Source organism: Scophthalmus maximus, chromosome 2, assembly GCF_022379125.1.
Source record: "Scophthalmus maximus strain ysfricsl-2021 chromosome 2, ASM2237912v1, whole genome shotgun sequence".
NCBI lineage: Eukaryota > Metazoa > Chordata > Actinopteri > Pleuronectiformes > Scophthalmidae > Scophthalmus > Scophthalmus maximus.
This window is the reverse complement of record NC_061516.1, coordinates 17,550,189-17,570,000: the sequence shown is the minus strand read 5'-3', so window position 1 is coordinate 17,570,000 and position 19,812 is coordinate 17,550,189. Positions and strand designations below refer to the sequence as shown.

The window sequence follows — 19,812 nt, the reverse complement described above, 5'->3', positions numbered from 1 at the left end:
ACAGCAAAATGCAGATAAAATTGAAAAGTCCTTTGTGAAAAATGACAAATGAAAGATGGAACTATATGGGAAGTCTTAACAGGATGGACACATTTTCTACTTTCTCTCATAATATAAAGCACTGTAAAAAATATCTGAGAGAGAACAAAGATTACAGTGAATTCAATGATGGTGTCATTGTCTGAGGTGATTTTGGTGTCTGGTAGAGGAATATTAATGTACAATATCAAAAATATTTCTTAACGCAGGTTAAATATGGTGTCATTAAGTGGTTACTCTATACGTGAATTGTCTTTGTATACAGAAAGAAAAGAGAAGAATGACTGAAGAGTTCAATGTAAACATACCATCTTTCCATGTCTCATCTGTTGAGTAATAACGTGTGAAAGATAAATAAAAACAATCCAATGTGACGCATCTCTATCTCGGGAACTTTCAGTCTTCGCTTAAAAAGAGTAATTTGTCTCCGTCAAGGGACGATGAGCTGGTTCAACCACGATGACACAGCCCAACTCCACCTCGTGAACAAAACACTGACTGCAGCAATTATTAATTTAAAATGACCTGAAACCTTAAGTGTTGATCTGAGTGGATGGTTTCATTACCTGATCTGATTAATAAGAATGATAATGATTTTCTTATAATGTAACTAATTACAGCAGTATTTACCTCCACATCACAGAGGAGATATCACATAACAATATCAGACACAGACTGACCTCAGGTTAATTTTTATTTACAAAATAAATCAACACGTTCCACTCCAATAGTCAGTGTTCTGGATATGTACATCATGTGTATGTATGTAAACATGTATGTACATGTACATGTATATTTTGTTATGTAAGCATTGAACAACGCATACTGCACACGAAGCAGGACACACTTTTGTTGGGCCTAATTATTGAAGCTTCCACCTCAGCCTGACCCTGTAAGATGTGACAGCAACAAACGTTCAAAAATATGACGTGGTCAAAATGTCCCAGAGGTTCAGTAGAATGGTTTTGAATTATGTTCTTAAAAGAAAAGGTCATGATGTCGTCAAAATCAATATGACTCAAATCTGTGTGGGTCACGAAGGTCAACAGCTCCTTTAATGAGAGAACAGATTTAAGTTTATAAGACCCGTGGGGAGATTTTTACCCATTGACAAGGGAATAGAGGAATATGACTGGATCCAGGGAGGTGAAGACCTTCAGTTCACTGTGGCGGAGGGTTCGCAGTGGTGGCCCTCAGGATGCCTCGCTGCACCTTGTAGTTGTTGAGGGGTTGGTTTTCTTTGGGCGGGTAACAGGTGCCGTGGTCCGTCGCGTAGGAGTAAGGGAACCGCAGCACCCAAAGACCGTCAGGGGGCAACACTAGATCTGTCTGCTCCGGGTGGAAAACTGGGCAGGGAGGAGGACCTGGCTGCACCTGAAAATACAATGAGATGAAGATTAATGTGACATTTTTATTTTAAAAATTAGGTTGCATTCATATTTTGCTACCAAACACATGGAGTTCTAATATATTTGTATTCATATGTCAATGGAGATCAATAACAGTAGGAAGAAAAAGTGAACGATTTGGAATAATCTGTATTTATCTGTTAAATTTGTTTTAAGAAAGTAGTCAGATTTTCATCTAATTTACAATAAAGAATAAAACACAATCTATTTGAACTAATTCAAAAAATATTTCATTGCATTTTTTGTCCATACTGAATACATGGAACATTGAGATGGAAGAAGTATGTGAATCGTGAGGCTACTGACAAGAACAAAAGCTAAATAGAGTCAGACATCAGACGAGTCCAATCAAAGCAGATTGAAGGTGTGGATCAGAGATACTTATAAAAAAAAAACTTAAACATTAAGAGTTTTCTGTTGAAAAGAAGCATCTGCCGAAGCCAACAGTGCCTCAAAAAAGATCTCAGAAGAGCTGTTGATTTGCATAAAGCTGGAAAAGGGTTACAAAGTTCAAGAGTATACATATATGCATCAGTCCACTGTTTGACAAACAAAAACAAAACAGAATGATCAGCAAGGTAAAACTTTAGCTAAAATCTTAAAAGATATTATCTGAGGTGGTTAATATTTCTGTTTATGAGTTGACCACAGAAGAATCACTGAGGATGTGGAAGCTGCTGCTCCGCAAAAAAAACATCAAACCATACCTGAAGTTTGCCAAAAACACAAAGAGACTCCACTCCATGTATTACACGAACTATAAATGTAGCTTATTGTGGAAGGGGAGTGGCATCATGTTCAACTGCTTACCTGTGGGTTGAGTGTGACCTCCAGCGGAGCATCAGGCACCACGATAAAGAGGCGAGTCAGCTGGGCGTAGTGAGGCTTCAGGCCGCGGCCCTGGGAAGGAGACGGGATGTACAGCGGCATGTCCGTGTTCAGCACCCTGCTGGCGGGATCTTTGGCGCCCCCTGGCCCCAGCACCTTCACTATTTTATCAGGCCCCGAGCTAATGAAGCGTCGCCCCCTGCTGTCCTCATACTCGAACCCCACAAACGCTCGAGCCATATCGTCCCGTCTGCGACTCCTACCCAGTCCTCCGGTGCTCCCTCGCTTTCCCACCAGGGTCTTGTTGGGGGCCGGCCACGAAGAGCTGCTTCCATCCAAAGACTCCGTCAGTCCTGTATCCTCCTCTGACCGAGAGCGGATGACCAAATCCCACGGCAACAGGAAGGAGGAACCGGGTAGGAAGCCTGGTTGCTCCAGACCCGTGTGGCAGTTGTATGACTTTGCTGGGCCCAGTTTGACCAGAGACCAGTTGGAGAACTTGGGCAGCAGGCCCTTGGAGCAGCCGGAGTGCATCATACCAGGGAGGTACTCCACAGTGGAGGGCTGGCGATCTACGAGGCTCGGCCTCTTCTGCTGAACTTGGGCTTCGGTTCCGTCCCCGTCGCCATAGGTGCCCAGACTATCTGTGGACTGGCCCAGACTGAGAGCCAGACTGAGGCTGGTGTCTCCGGGCGTGTGGCTCTGTGCAGTGCTCGGCTCCTTCAGCTTCTCTGCCTCGCCGGATCCCGAGGTCTCAGATGGGGGTTGCTGGGCCTGGTTGCAGGCGGGGGCTGGGTCAGGAGTGCTGGGCTGGAAAACTGGAAACTCAATCCTCTCCAGCTTTCCGCAGCATTTCTCCTCCAGCATCTATTCAGGAAGGTCAGAGTTAGAGAATATCCACAGCAAATATGTCAGAAAATGTATGTTTAAGGTAGAGTTGGGCCATGTGACGACAAACACTGTGAGACGATAGAAATCTGTCTGCTGCCACAGATTATAATGTAGAGTTTAAAACAAGGTGTGTGGCGCTTTAAAGGATAGTTTCTAATTTTTTAAGTATTAAAACAATACTTCTATACAATATATGCATATTTACATCAAAAGTACTCTAGGTTTTCTCAGAATTCCTGCACTAATGGAATGAAGTATCAAATAGTAAATTAAGATACTTCAGCTCTTGACAGACAAAGACAAGGAGGCCTCTTACAGAAAAAAATTCATCAAGAGGAAACAAAGGATTGCCCATGTTGCCTGACAAGTGATCTCCAGGAAGTGCAGTGCAATGACACCACAGCATCCGCGCTGTCAGAGCTGAGAGAGTATGTGGTTGGTGACAACTAGCTGAGAGAAGCTGCTCGGCCATGGAGAGCACAGCGTGAATCCTAACCTGGTAGAAGTCATGATTGGCAGCCTGGATGTCAAACGGATCCTCACGCGGAGCCTGTTTCCTGCCACAGTTGCAGGAGCTGGTGGAGCGCCCCCTACTGTTGTGGTTCAGGATGGGTGGGTTGCGATCAATATCTGGCTTCTCTCCTGCAGAAACAAACGTCAGATTTCAGGTGTCTGATATTGGTTTTATCCTCCTCTATTGAATTTGATATAGAAACATGCCTGTACATTTACACATACAGAACTTTCTATATATTTTTGTAGATGCTCAACTGATGTTACACCCCAAGTAACACATCAAACTTTATTGTCTCCCAAGACTTAATAATACATATATTTCACTCAGTGCAATGTTTGCCTGAAATTGGCAGAAAGGTCACCGCCAATATAAATAACATGGGAGATCCCAGTGTGCAGATACAGTAGTTCTTCTATTACACAAACTGTTTATTACCAGCTTCTCTCCTCATTAGCCCCTGTGCAGTGAAGCAGAGGAAAGGAAAGTGGAAGAGCGTGATCACCTGGCTGAGGAAGGAGGTGGAACTTGTGAACGCAGTGCTGGTCAGTCAAGCTTCGCTCCTCACAAAGCTGGTGGCCATTGCTCCAGAACTTGTAGCAGTCCTCGTGGAGCTGCAGTGCGTATCGCTGGAAGGCCACGCCGCGGGCGTGCTGGCTGTACACCCGCAGAGCCTGCGCCAGTTGGTTTTTGTGCACCGTGGTGGTGTAGTTATGGGGGAGGTTGGACTGGTAAGCGCTGTGAGCCAGTGGCAGAGCTTTCTGACACCTGTTCTCAGAAAACTTTGTGTCGGCCTCAAGGAAACCCTCTAAAACCTTCAGCTGGCTTTGGGCTTTCGTTGCGAGTTCAGCTATGTCTTCCTCCGTGTTGCTAATGAGGACTTGGTGGAGTCTGGAGGCCACCTGGACCCATTTGGAGTAGTTCGGCAGCTCAAAGTGCGAAGGCTGCGGGTTGCGACCGACGCTGTCGTCGAAGCCTTTCTTGGTCAGCACCATCTCTACATGCTGCCACAGGAATTCCTTCAGGCTGCAGTCCACCAGCTGACCACCCATCGACATGATGCCCGTGTCTGCGCTGAAGCTGGCCTGCCGCGCCGAACGCCGCATCTGCTGGTAACGCCTCGGTCCGGACACCAACGTGGTGGAGTCTTGCTCACACATGGTGCAGTTGGTCCGCAGCTGACCGAGCAGGGCACCCACGGGGTCCTCGTCCGCCGACGGGATAACGTACACGAACGCTTGGTTGGCGGGAACGGTGAACAAGCAGTTGCTGCTCTGGTTGGTCAGCACTCTGCTTTTACGGAAGATGCGATATATTTGGTCCTCCAGCGCATGCTGCAGCCTCCTCCTGGGAGAGTGCTTTTTGGGTTTGTCTGGATTTCCCGCAGACTCTGAGCCGTTTGCAGAAACCTGCGGAACAACAAGCAAAAGTGGCGTCGTTTAAAATTCATGCCCAAAGGTTTCATCCAGTGTAAAATCACTTGACCCTTGTTTGCTGTGGGTCTTTAACTAACAATTGGAGACCTATCGTTTACTACATTAAAGGCTTTAAACTCCAGAGACCTTTTAAATACCAAATAGAATTTTATATACGTTTAACAATTTATACCAAATGATCAAAGTATTATAGCTGGGATGATATGCCTACAATGATTTATTGTGTCACCTTCAGAGTGCCGTTCATCTGGAAGACGAAGAGCAGGCGCGGGGGGCAGGGCCGACAGTTCACCTTCCACTCCTTGGACACTGGGCAATCTTTGATGACAGCCCGCAGCAGAGGCAGCACCTTCTGTCGCAGGGCGTCCAGGGCTCTGAAGAACCGGTCGTAGGTCACGTCGAAGGTCTGGTTCGGGTGCACGAGCAGCAGGACGTGGCACACGGAGAACATGTAGAGCAGGTGGAGGCAGTGCTGCCGGTCGAGGCCTTTCCAGAAGTCGTGGGAGTCCGAGTGGCCGGTGCCGGCGCTGAGAGTCTCGCAGGCCCGCAGCAGCTGCCGGCTGTCGCAGACGGAGGAGAGCAGCAGGTAGAGCACCCGGTTCTCCTGGTTGTAGAACGCCTGGACGTGGCTGTCCGCGGTGCCGCCGCCCTCCGGTCCGCCGAACAGCGAGAACATGTGTTTGTCTGCCAGCGTGTTGACGAGAGACTCCTTCAGCGGCCCGGCCTGCATCGTGCTCTTACCGAAAACACCGACAACACACACGCCTTCGTCCCGGTAGAGAGCGTCCTCCACGAAGTCCGACTGAAGCAGCGCCCCGATGCTCAGAGGGCCCGCCATGTTCGTCTCTTTCATGTTGAGAGGGAAAGGGGGGGAATGAAAATAACGACGCACCCATTTCCGGGTTCGTGACGCTAAAATGTCCGAGTAGTGTCAACATGTGTATTCCCTTCCTTTATTAGTTTCATGTGTATTTCCCCTTTTATATACTGTATATTATACTGTTTTTTTTATCAATCGACTGGAGAAAGAAACATTTTATTTAAGGAAAATAAGCAACTCTTCACTGTAAAAAAAAGAAAAAGAAAATCCCGTACCTGAGTATTATCAGCTTACTGTGGCCTAATTGAAGTTAAATCGCTTTGTATTGTAACGTAGCATTATGTGAAGTAAAATTACTAATACCCAGATGACCTGTTGCTGTTATTATTAATTTAATTCCATAATTGGATTGTGGTTACCGATGGATTCATGTATAACAATTTATTTTACAGTTGTAACTGTGCAGCTTCTTTCAAGTATTCTTTAAGTTTTACGTTTTAGGAGAATGTATCATATTTCAACTAATAATGTTTGACATTTAATTACTTTAACACAACGTTACTGAAATGGAGGTAAGAGTTTAAATGTAGCCATGTATTTAAAAAAAAACCATTATCATTGTGTCGGAAAAAGACAGTTACGCCACATAGCCTACAGCAAAAAGTATAATGGAGGGCTCATTATGGAACCACCTTCATACGAGGGTATGAAGGTACCCTCTGTAGACGCGTCAGACGACAGGAGGCAGCGTGCGCGCTCCCGAGCCAAGCGTAAACCGCTGCACTATCTCTCTCTCTCTCTCTGACGTCACCGCCCTCTGATCATCCGAAATCCCCGATAAGGCGGCGCGCGCTCCCGCTCGGCTCTGAATGGGGACTGGGTCCAGCCCACTCCTCTGGTAGTGTAGACGCCACGGTCCGCTCGTCCAGTCAGGTCCGCTGCTCCCAGACACACACACCGGCAGTCAACGACGGCACAGCTCCTCCGGTAGTACAACATTTACTCACGCACTGACAGTCCGACAGTAGTTTGGTGACAGCGCACTGACTCCTCTCGTCTCCTCGGCACGGGTAAGTTCGTGTAGCCGTACTGACGGGCGGAGCTGTCTCTGTCTGTCCAGGAATGAGAAATGATGGCCGGCTCTGCAGCAGAGGAGAAAACCTTCCGACGGTTCCTGGAGCTCTTTCTTCGGGAGATGAGAATGCCTCTGCAGGAGAGCGACCCGCCTCCGATGCGCCCCTTGTCGGACCTGGTGTCTGAGGACGAGGTGGAAGGGGAATGCCTCGACCTGTGTCTCCAGCACCTCTACAAATAGTTAAGTGTGCACTTTCTCTCACCTCATCGCACGTTGTTTTTATTTTTGTGCTTTCGAGCGTCGAATGAAATCCTCCACAGCAGTGAAATGATCGTGTATTGAACGTCAGTGTGTGTGTGTGTGTGTGTGTGTGTGTGTGTGGAGGTTGTCGGGCTGCGACCCTGCCCGGGTCCACATCACATCAACCCGGGATGCCCGCTGGCCGCCCGGACACCTGCCTCATGCCACGCTGGGTGTGTCCGGGGAACCGAGTCTTGGATGTTAGTGCCTTTGCTGAAAACGTTTTGGGAAATAAAAGCAAAAGCAGAAGTTAAAAGCGGAACCTGCTCGTCGGTGCTGCCCCTGACCGACCGGGGGGGTGGGGGTGTTGTGTTGATGCACTGTATTACACATAGTCAGTCTGTGCTTGTGCGTTGCCTCTAATTTCGTGCCGCAAATTGACGCCATCGGTGACGGAGCTGGAGGTCCACACAGAAAAAGGGTGAACCCCTGCTTTTGCGTAACAGCGCGACGTCATCATCGTGGTGTAGGAGGGGGGAGGAAGCCATCGCCATCACCGCTGAGCGCATCCTCACACAGGCTAAAAATAACCTCCCCGGCGACGTTATTAGCCTCGATCGTTAATACTGATCGTTGCGCTTTAAAATCCACAGACACAGACTGAATTGTCACAGATTGGAACATGTTGCAGTTGTCGTTCATGGAATTAACTGCCAACGTGCTCATGACCCTTTTGCAAACATTTCTTCCGAATCTCACAGTGTGATCTCCTTCAAAAAGGGGCTAGACAAAGAGACAGGCCATTTTGATCAGGAAGGGACACTTTACATGCGTGTTGACAGCCGCAGGTGTACATTTGCATCGTTTTGATTTGACAGTACCTAATGAAATTCCTCAGAAGCCAGTGTTCGAGACAGGGGCGAACTCGGCCGAGGCAGTTAAAAGTGAGATGAGGAGTGTTGAGCTGCTGAGAGAGACTCTGCCCTGAGCTCTGCTGCCTGGCCTGGTTTTGAATCCAAAATAGGTGCAGAAAGTGTGCTGGGAAGAACAGAGTGGAAGGACTTCATCTAGGGCACGGAGTGGCAATGGGGACTGCTGCTTGCACGCGTGTCTGAAAATGGCTTCACCATCAGTCAGTTTTGCCCACAGACCTTATAGGAACATACAGTACATGTGCACTTCACGCGTCGGAAGGTCGAGGTGCATGATGTCCATCACTGATGGAGAGCATGTGTCGGTGGCAGGATGGATCACGTGCTGCAGCCAGTCAGGTGTTTAATTAAACCGGAGAGCAGTCGGCAGCAATCACACACCAACAGTCAGATCGGTGTGTGATCTGTTTAATGTCTATACCTATAATGTCCTGCGTATGATCAGGTTTTGCTGAAAGCCAAACGGATTTAAACGGAGTTCATCCAGTCTGGCCTTGTGAAAATGGCCAAATTTAATAGAATAGCAGCTGACAGCCTCAGCTTGCTTTGTCACATTTCCCTGACAAACACAATGCTGGGGTCACCTCCTGTCAGCCCCAGACAGCGTCATCCATTGGCCTAACCCTGCTTATTATTGTAACCTGCAGAGAATCATCACATGGATTGACATCTTTCTGAATATTTTTTATTTTTTTGAAATGGAGACGTTGTCTTTTTCGATACTGCCATCATATCAGTTTTGGAATGGAGCCAAACCTGCAGACTCCTTCTCTGGTACAGGACTTACTGAAAACACAGATCATGTATCGACTCTCATTCAGCCGCTGACACGCGATCTAATGTATCACTCGTTCGTCCATTTAACGTCGCCTGTTGCCACTTAAGGCTGCGGTCTCCGTGCATTCAGGCTCACCCGCGAAAATGTGCATACGACAAGGTCTGATCCGTGTCTTTGTTTGACACTTTCTTTACATTGTGTACATCAGTTGTCATAGTAACAACCCAGGGGTCCTTGCACCATGTGCTAATGGTAGTCTGTACAGCAGGCAGCAGCAGCAGCAGGCTTGTCGTTGTTTCAGTCCGACTCCTTTATACATGGCACGTTGTATCTGTGCTTTAGAACTAGAACCAGAACAAGTGCAAGCAGTTCTCCAGGTTCTCCGGGTTCGCAGTCACTGTTTCTATTTTTGCATTCTTTATTTCTCAATAAAGCTCGGAAACAGGGCATTAAATATTTGTATGATTATAATCAAGGATACCAGGATTGATTTGAAGAATGAAATACAAAAAAGCCTATATAAACTTAATTATAGTGAAGTACATGTCAAAGCATTAATAACGTTTTAAGAGGAAAGAGGATGGACAAATTACACATCAACATTATATCTCTAAAAAGTTAAATTTGTCACCCATCAGAGATTTTGTGATGAAATCCCTCCCTTTAATGTTTCATCTTAGAATGATATAGGCAATGTTGCAAATCAATGAGAAGGACATTATGGCAATAAGTCTATTATTAGAAGTCTTGGACTTGAACAATATTCGGGACTGTTACTTTTTGTTCTCCAATGGTGATTTTTTTTGATCCCACTCAGTTGTGACTTTAAGGTGTGTAAGATCTTATTTCAAAGCATTAGAATATATCTTACTATAAAACGACAAATGAGAACCTATAGAACAAGGTTTGGCACTGTAGTTTGAGATAAACTGATTATCAAAATAGTTATTTAGATTAATCTATTTGATTAATGAGCGTGCTGTGCCGCTCTAATGCAGATGCGTTATCCAAGTAACAGTACTGATAAACCACTAAGATTAAAAAGGAAATAAGTAACCATATTTTTCTCCAAAACTCTTTCCTTTTAAGGCTTTTTGCCTGAAAGCAGCTTCCTGCTGTGACGGTAACCGATGCTGAGAGTGAATCAAAAACTGTAATTTTGCCTGCAGGCCGCCAAGGCAGTTTCAAAACAACATTATCATTCACATGGAGTTATGTTTCAGTCCATCTGATTACAGTAGATACAATAGTCCCCCTCTGTAACAATGCCTTTGGTCTCTGTACAAACTCCTGAGCTGTTAACGCTGCACTATGTTCATCAGCTAGTCTCTCACCATGTCTGTCTGATGTGTGGTGCTGAGTGGGTAGTGTACTGTGGGTTTTAAGAGCCCTTTCACTGATCAGAGCTTTCTGCTCTGGCTGGAAATTATTTTTTCTCTCCCAGTTCCAATACATCAACTTCGGATGTTGCCGATAAAGACATGATAAAATGCTCAGACAAGGGGAACTGCAGAGTCTCCGTGGGCCGGTCATTATACTGTAATCAACAATAATTTGTGATGTTTTAAAACACCTATCAGTTAAAATAACAAGTTAACGGCGTCACCAGTCTGACCTGACATCCAAACATTTTCTTCTTGGTAAAATGTATTGAGGTTAAATATCCAGCCCAAATTAAACATGGCAGTGAATATGCTGATGTTGGTGGTGGGAGATAATGTAAAAACGAAACAATGTGCTCTGGACGCCAGATTAAGGACTTGTAGTTGAATCAGGTTTCATGAGTGAAACGCTGCAGACATGTGGGTCTCAGTAGCTCATGGACGAGAACTTTTGCTGCAGTTCTTGAGGCGGACTAATGGTATAAGAGTGTGTGTGTGTGTGGGTGTGTTTGTGTTTGTGTGTGCGCATGTGCGTGTGTGTTGGCTAGCGTCCTACATGGCTGTCTACTGTAGCTGTGCCGTGAGTGTAATGATAGTCGGAGGCAGCAGCGCTGGTGATTCATCCCAACGTGTCATTAGTTTGTCTCTGGGTTGAACAGCTAATAATAGACTTCTGCTAGAAGAGAGATCCCCTCTGTGTGCGAGTGTGTGTGTGTGTGTGTGTGTGAGTGTGTGTGTGTGTGTGTGTGTGTGTGTGCGTGTGTGTGTGTGTGTGTGTGTGTGTGTGTGTGTGTGTATGTGTGTGTGTGTGTGTGTGTGTGTGTGTGTGTGTGTGTTAATAGGGGGTGGATGAAGCACTTGGTGTGCTAGAGCGAGTTTGGGTGTGTGGACAGAGCATTGTGTGTGTGTGTGTGTGCGTGTGTGTGTTTGTTTGTGCGTGCGTGTGTGTGTTAAAATGATGCCAGTTAGGTTTTAATCCATTTTCCTCCAGGCATCTGGGAGTCACATCTTAAAACGACAGGATGCAATCTACTCCCCCTAAACACGATGGGGTGTGGAGTGTCTGCGTCCTTGGAGTGCTTACTCCAAAGTGCTGTGACTTAAAATTCATGATAAATTAATTATACATTATGCTGCTATGTGTGAATAAAACAAGTAGACATATATGATGCATCTGGTTTGTAGGCAGAAGTAGAAAAGCCACCTTCTTCTGATTTCAAAGTGAGGAGTGTTTGATCTTTTAAATCAGAGTCTAGTAAATCCTGCTGGGTTTAATTAGCTTCTCCACTCAGGACTTTCACATCAACACTGTGGACGGAAGAAGTGTGTTAATGTAATTTCAAAGCTAACTTCAGACTGAGAATGAATGAATAGCTTCCACATTCATACAGACTACCTTCATCTGTCAGAGGGGGAAAGTGTTTATCGTTGTTTACCCAGCCGTCCCTGCTTTCACTCATTGTGTAAATGTGTTCACTTCCAATGCCAGATTTGTCTACGCAGATGGACGACTAAAGGAAAAGGTCTTAATAAATGAGAAGAGAAACGTGAGGGAGGAGGATGCTTCTATACCAGGCAGGGAGGCTCACAGCATGGTTTGATGAGTGCTGAAAGGATGTGACCTTCACATTCACCAGACCTGAAATAAACAGAGATTTTGGCATTAGACAGCACTCTACACGGCCATCAAAATACAAAATCAGAGAATATCCTTGTTAGAATGGTTTTCATCCCTTCCGTACAGTTCAGAGCCTTGGACAATCTTTGCCAAGGAGCTTTGAAGATAATTTGTACAAAAGTATCAGGGCTACTTAAAAGAAGATGGAGAGGAATGATCCGTCTTAGATGTGCCTTAAATGAAGAAAAAGAAAAACTTGGCAGACATTTGACATCACCCTCTGTACTGACTGCGGATGAAGTGATAATGAGTTGAAGAGGAGTAAGAGGGGGAGTTTAATGACCCTACGCACACAAACACACACACACACACACACACACACACACACACACACACAGAACTGATAGATAGTAATTGAGGGGAGAGCCTTTTTAGACCTCATTAGAAAGAAATGTCAAGAACAGCTGTAAAGAACTAGGGGGTAGATCTGGCTTCCTCCAGCACACATGCAGTTTGTACACACACACACACACACACACACACACACACACACACACAGACACACTAGGCGTAGAAGAGTAGGTGGTGTTAGAAGAGCGTTTGGTGACAGGTTTATTGAAGGACATTAGGATCATTTGTGACATCAGCAGTGACTGTGTAGCTGGAGCTGCTGGGGACGTGTTCAATGTGACAACTGTCTTATATTATTACTTTATCCCCTGGATCTGTTTGGACCAACTTCAGCGCCAGCTGTAACTGTATACGAGACAAGGGCTGGAGCCACTTATAGTTCTAATGATGATGATTATCATCAACTATCATACAAATTCATTTTGTTCATATAAACATTTAAAATGACCTAATGATTGTTTGGCACATGAAATCACATTCTGCCTCGATTGAACCTAGAAACTTATTGTCACTTTAGGGATGAGACACTTACTTATTTGATGACTCAACCAACAGAACATTCATTGGCAACTATTTTGACCATTTTGGCAAAAATGCGAAAAAGTCTCTGATTTTAGCTCCACACCTGCGAGGCGTTGCTGCCTTCTCTCTTTTGTATGTTTGTAATCTTAATATATTAGATGTTCAGAAACACAAGACATTGAAAATGCGACCTTGGGCTCTGTTTTTTGTAATTTTTTATTTACAAAACATTAATCGATTAATAAGTACAAATTATTATTGTGGTAGCCCTTTATCACTGACAGTATAATATTTCATGGTAAATTATATCTTGAAAATATGTTTGCTTCTTCTATTTACCAACTGTAAAGATGTTAGCTATAGTAGTTAGAATAGTCAAAACAAAACAGGAAATGACACAACATGAAAAAAGGTAATTCAGCAAAAGCAGAGTGGTGACACCAGGACAAAACAGAAAATCTAATAACGATATACATAATCAAAAGGCCACAAAGGAATAACAAAAAGTTCACCACCTTCAAAAGCGTCAGAATCATGACAGAATTTTTTTTTATCTCACATAGACTTTGCCTCAGTTTTCCGCCACCCAGGAAGTTTTTTGTCCACAAACCTCTATTTCGATTCATGATGAAGACTTTGACTTTGAATTATATTACCCACATCAGCATGGCTAATATCTCCATCTTATCCAGGAACATAGACACGTACCGTTATGCTGAAAAAATTAATTGAACTGACACTGAATCACCATTGCCACTGACCAAATCAGTAGCTTTTAGCAGCAAAGCGGCGCTCAGTGGTGACTGGGGGCCTCATTGTCTGCTCAGCTGATTCACAGTGAGCTACTTTCTCATTGAAAGCTTATTAGTACACAGAAACAATCATAATCTGGTGACACTGAACGCACCACTACGCTGAAGAGGGTCTTAAGTCTCAGCTGAACTACAGGCTGTGTGAAAGGTGATGTGTTCACATAATGTTTTGAAATGCCACCGCTTAGCGTAGGAGCAAAGTGAACAAACTGCATCTTTAGTGACTCAAAATCTTTTTCAATCAGCAAAGTGATTTGAAATTTCCAATTTCGTTGATTAGTTCAAATAAGTGAACACAGTGTCTCCTGTTCCTGCCTGCAAAGTCATTTGTGTGACAGTTTAAAAAAAATACTTCCAGTAATAAAAACAAATTTGATTATAATTGAATTAATTGATGAAAGCAATTCATTTTAAAATCACCTTGACAAAGATGTTTGACTGCAAAACAAGGTGATTTCTGGGGATCTCTAGTCCGACTTAAAGCAGAGCTAAATATGTGTAGTTCACCGGACTGCGCCTGCATTCACTGCCACCGCCCTTTAATTATCACTGTCAACATCCAGTGATTGACACACCCCTTCCCTCTTGGCAAATCTTAACCGATATTAGTCATGTCCTCTGGCTCAAGGACGAGCTTGCTTTGTTTGGAACAAGCAAACCCCTCAAGGGCTTTATTAATGAGGACTTCCCCCAGGCCATCCAGTAAAAGTAGGATGCTGCACAGGAGAGAGGAAATACTGCCAATACTGAAGAGTACAGCAGCATTAATGTCCACCTGCCCACACACTCTTATCACTCCCACTCTCCAGTGGCTGCTTTCACACAGAACTGGTGCATCTCAAGTGACCTTTTCATCTGTAGTAAATCAGAGTCATCTGCACAGAATAAAGACGGATAGACTAATGAGCAATAAATATGTTTTAAGCAGTAAATCAGATGACAAATAAAAAGATTCTCTACAAAGCTGATGCTGAATAGTAATGAAATACATATATTAATTGATGAAAAACTAAGAACATCATTTTCATTTTTGTCTAATGTAACAATTAGATATTTTGATCAATCAATTAATAATTTTGTCTCTAAATGACAACCTAGAGGTGACCATGGTGAAATCTTCACCTCTTGTTTTGTGACCAACAGCACAAAGTCCAAAGATATTCATTTGACTATATTGTGTGAAAAAGAAATGCATCAAATCCTCAAATTTGAGAAGATGAAACCCCCCAAATAGTTGACATTACATGAAAATGAACAACGACTTGTTTAAAAAAAATATGGAGGTCTAATTTTCATCTTTTGCACCAACAATTATTCTGTAGTGAACTGGGTGATAAACAGAAGATTATATTACTCTTCCAATTCAATGTCTGAATCAAGATATTTGATTACCTAATAATTCATAGTTTTTACGGGGGGAAACACATAGTCTTAATTGATACTGAGTACACAGATAGTTAAGACGATCATATTAGACTGTCTTTAATTTGGACCTGGTCGCGCGTCTGGTCTTCAGAACTATGAAGACCTTAAACACAATGGTCTGCACAAGAATCCGCACGCAGCTGACACTTTAAGACTATGTGGTGCTGACATGGGCACCAATTACACGTGTGAAAAGCATCTACTTATGCAGACATGAAATTAGGTGTGTAAGGAACTGTGTGACACCCACTGTCCGCCCTGCTGTCCACGTCTGTTCCAGAGTTTATCAGGGACTTAAAGTCAACGTTTTGTGAAATTTGCTTTGTGGTTGAGAGTTAGGTGAGAAGAATGATGATACCACTGTCATGTCTGTCCATTAAATATAAGGCTGATGATAAGCTTGGTTTATTATCACAAAGATTAATAACAGGGAAACAGCGAGTCTGACCCTGCGTAAAGGAAAGAAAATCAACCTAGGAGCACTCTTAAAGCTCACCAATCAACATGTTATATCTCATTTGTTGAATGTGAACAAAAAAAAGGTATGAAAAAGAGAATTTCCATTGTTTTTTGTTGTTTTTTGGGGGGGGGGGAGTGCTTTGGTTTCTAGCATTTGCCAGAAACCCAGTGGAGAGACCAGGTATTTAATGATCACAAATAAACCAGATCATGGTGGTAGAAGTGGTAGGTTCATATTTATCGCACAGACATGAATGTGGAATAGATATTTTCCTCTAAATCTCCACCAAAGAAGTGTATTTCCCAAAAAGTCAAATTATACTATTTAAATGTTTTGCTAAAAGTGCTACAGATGAGATTATTCATGGATTGTGCTTGTGGTGGATTTTGTTCATGCTCAGTTAAAAATGTCCACAAATGTCAGTTTTGGCCGGTTGGAAGTGGTTGGGGCTCCCTCCTCTTTGTTTTCGCCTGCTCAGCGGGGGGAGGGGACTCTGAGGGAGCCATATTGTGAATCTGGATGACGGTTGAATCTGTGAAGCTTTTTCTTTTTCGAAATATTTTTTGAGACATTTTATGCCTTAACTAGAGAGTCAACAGCTGGAACATGACAGTGAATTCACAGGTAGAGACGGATGGGGAATGGCATGCAACAAAGGCAAGTGACCTTGTGATTCGTAGAAGGGCACTGCAAGCTTTTCATTTCACCAGGGAGCTACAGTAGCCTTCAGTGAGCAGGATGGAGCTGTATTCACCGAGCAGCCTCTTGAGCGTGTCTGACAATATGCTCTTCTTTCTGCTTTAATTAGAACATGAAAGGTCAGAGCCGCAGCAGACGCTCCAGCATCAAGGTACTGTTATGTCATAGAGGAATTCACTTAGTGTATTACTACATCAATGATCCCGCATGAAGCTGCAATACTGAGCTCAAAATTTTTTTTTAACTGCGGTGAGCAAATAATAGAAGATTTTGTCACTTTCACAGCAGACAAATCAGACCGTCCTCTGAAGTCCCACATGTACTGTCTCAGAATGAAGCGACCTCCTTTTGGGCTGAACTAGTTTCAAAGAAAACGGATGATGCTCCTTTCATATTCAATGGACATAAAAGAACATCAGATGCACCCACTACTCTTGTGATAGCTGCCTCTCCCCACGCAGAAGCATTACTGCCAAAGGGGCCCAAGCTGAAAATGAAGGTCAACAGCGCAGAAAGTGCGTTTGCATTGGAATTCCTACTTTTTTCAAGCTAGCATCTGTCTGTCCACTGGCTTTTCACTGTTTAATCAGAGCAATGTGAAGCCAGGAGATTTGATCCCCCTGGAGATATACATCCTCTAAAGACTTCTGGGAAGTCACTGTTTGGCTTTCTAGAGCACCTCTGAAGAACTGAAGTTGTGTGAAGTGTCTGTCAGCCCCGGTCTTTCTTAAATGGGTGCTTTTCTGTGACTTTATAAAGTTTACGAAACGACCCACTGCTTGAAACATTGTGAGAGTGCTTATCTTTAATGTGTTTTATGTCCATCCATCCATCCTCATCCCCGGTTTGGCAGTTTTTTTCTCAGTCAATCCACATCACTTTCTCTCCTCTATGCCTATGTTCTTGGCTGGTCTATCCCTTTGAAATTAGTTGCAGGAGTAATCCCTTAATCAGAATGTCTCTCACTGGGATTACCACAGAGGGCAGCCGCATTGCTGCCCTCCATCACCACTGGCAATTGAGCCTGCACTATACTAATGTAACCTTTACCCAGTGTAACACTTTGTTTTTGGGCCATTAGAATAGAACTGGTTTAACTTTTGTGAAGAAAGCCTCTTAATGTTAGAAGATTGTGTTGGATTGAGGGATACTAAATTTACCACTTTAGATTTCACGTCAGTTTACAGTAGAATGAAAATAAACTGCTCCTCATTTTTTTAATATAGCTGCAACGATCTGAAAATTCAACGTGTATAAGTTTAACCACGGACAAAGCCTTTTGTCGCTCCAGAAGAAGATGTGTGTAAAATCTGATACATTGCCTTAAGTAATATAAATCAAGGGAGAGGCAGCAAGTTTGAAATTTCAAAAATATATGGGATATGCAATTAGAGAGACCTGATCTCACCAGACCTCTATAACCAACTTCTCAACTCTTAATAGTCAGCTCGAGTTGCATTGTGGGTAATGTACATGCTAGGTTCTGACAATGAAGGAGATTGCATGGAATGAAAAAAGACAATTTGCATTAATTTTCTTTTTTCTATGTGAGTCTGACAGTTGATAGTTGTAACATGCTATACTAAGATGGTGAACATAAATTACTTTGCATGGTAGCATCTCCGTTGTCAATATGTAATAGCATTTTGATGTTTAGCTATACTTAGACACCATTTATATCATAGCATATTAAACATGTCGATGCTGCTTACAACCGTCACTATGCTCATTCGGCATAGAATGATTGAATGAAATGAATGGAGTTGTACTGTATGGATGAACTGGAGAGTAAGGGGCTCAATCATTTGTCATAGGCTCCTATGACTGAGGAGTTGTGACTGCCCCCAGCATGCACTTGGGATAGGGCAGGGAAACACTGTGGACGGTTCATCATAGTGCTGAGACAAACTTCACCGGAGCTGTGAGAGCAAAGTGGTGAACCCAGAGTGAAACCGCCATGCAAACACAGAGAGAATATGCAAACTCCAAACAGACGAGATCGGGACTATACAGCCATCTTGCCAAGTCCTATGCAATCTGTCATTCAACATTTCCTATCTGTCTTTGTCTTCAATTACTACTTGAACACAAAAAAACTACAGCTCCCATGAAAATGCCCACATATACGTTATTTGTTTGACCCAATCCTCGGATAGAAGGAGCTACCAGCGGTCAAGTTCGAGGATAGTCCGTCATGGTTTAAATTAATAAAAAAAAATTAATTTTCTGTATCTCCATGTGTTCCTCCTTTGTTCTGGTCAGAAAATCCATCGGCAAATTTTTTGGATTGTGTCCAAAGTTGCTAGTGCAGTAACTTGGGTAAAAAAAATGTTCAATCATTTTTGGTCCATATCAGTAAAATTCTACCAACTACTCCAATCTGTCCTGCTGTTGTTACAGACATGTCTGATCTAACTTTGACCGCTCAACTCATTCTCTAGGGTTTACACTCACTTATTACAGTTTATTATCTGTCTTAGTTTTCTTCATGCAGTAGAATAAAGATTATCTATGGAAATGGAAATATTTCATTTAAGATTTCACAATATGATATTGTGTTGTCGGGGCCAGCGGATGGACTCTAACATATATTGCAGTTTTACAGTGTGGCGGTCTGTTGTTGGATCATGGTTTGTAACTATTTTACACTGGACTGTGAAAAATGGAGAATCACTAGTGTTTCCAGCAGTGGCTCACATTGACGTCTCTAAAAGAGGCGCCTTAATTAACTTCAGCTCTGGAGAGGCCCCATTTTTGGAAGTGCAGTGACCTTCAAAAGTGTGCAGTGTCCTCCTTTCCCTCCCACAGCATTGTGGATAGACACTTTTGCAGAGGTCTTTCCGGTCTGCTGCGGCTCCAAAGTGCCGGGCGTCTTTGGTGCCCATAATTCAAATGATGAGTCATGTGTCTGGTGGATGAACTGAATGCAAAGCAGTTCAGCTCACATCATATTCCACAATCCCTACCTATCTGACCTTGGAAAAAATATATTTGAAAGTGGCTGAATGGGGGAGACAGTGGCACGTTGTGGGTTACATGACTGTGAAGCTGCCGCACATAGAAGAGTGATTACATTTTCTCGATGTGAGTGAGCACCTGGAGAAAAGGAAAATACGCTATGGTTAAATAATTTGATTATACTGCTGATAATTATCATGGTAAAGACTTCATGATTATTATCTAACTGGAATTAAAAACATTTCAGACAGTAATGTTCATTAATGTAAGATTGTATATGGAATAATGATGAGGTCATGAATAATGGAGCTAAACTGCTGTGTGAACAGTTTTATAAAAATAAAATTGTGTAGTTGAAAGGACCACAATATCTTGCGCAAATAAATTCATACATTTGTTTTCTTTCTACAGCATTTTCTGACAAATTGACAACATACTGATTATTTAACTGTAAGTGGCGCTAATGAAAGTTGTGTGGTGCCAGAGTCAAGAGGGTGGAATAATTATAACTGAATAAAGACGGTTCAGTGCTCTGCTGAGCATAAAAGCCAGACTGAAAACTG

General features: G+C 43.4%; 2 protein-coding genes across 2 annotated transcripts in view; one reads left to right on the top strand and one right to left on the bottom strand.

Moving 5' to 3' along the window:
- Positions 1 to 715: 715 nt before the first annotated feature.
- On the bottom strand, positions 716 to 6,687 carry smg8 (SMG8 nonsense mediated mRNA decay factor). The gene is made up of 5 exons (XM_035624740.2): positions 5,347 to 6,687; positions 4,187 to 5,090; positions 3,664 to 3,809; positions 2,259 to 3,143; positions 716 to 1,413 (listed from the first exon to the last, which is right to left on the bottom strand). Exons 1-5 carry the CDS (start codon positions 5,968 to 5,970, stop codon positions 1,201 to 1,203), a joined length of 2,772 nt encoding a protein of 923 aa, XP_035480633.1. The 5' UTR covers positions 5,971 to 6,687; the 3' UTR covers positions 716 to 1,200.
- A 77-nt stretch (positions 6,688 to 6,764) lies between these two features.
- ppm1e (protein phosphatase, Mg2+/Mn2+ dependent, 1E) overlaps positions 6,765 to 19,812 on the top strand; it is a 29,165-nt gene continuing 16,117 nt past the window's right edge. Inside the window, exons 1-2 of the mRNA XM_035624741.2 lie at positions 6,765 to 6,924; positions 7,058 to 7,251. Coding sequence (XP_035480634.1) covers positions 7,067 to 7,251 — 185 coding nt within the window. The 5' untranslated portion in view covers positions 6,765 to 6,924; positions 7,058 to 7,066. The remainder of the gene's footprint in view (positions 6,925 to 7,057; positions 7,252 to 19,812) is intronic.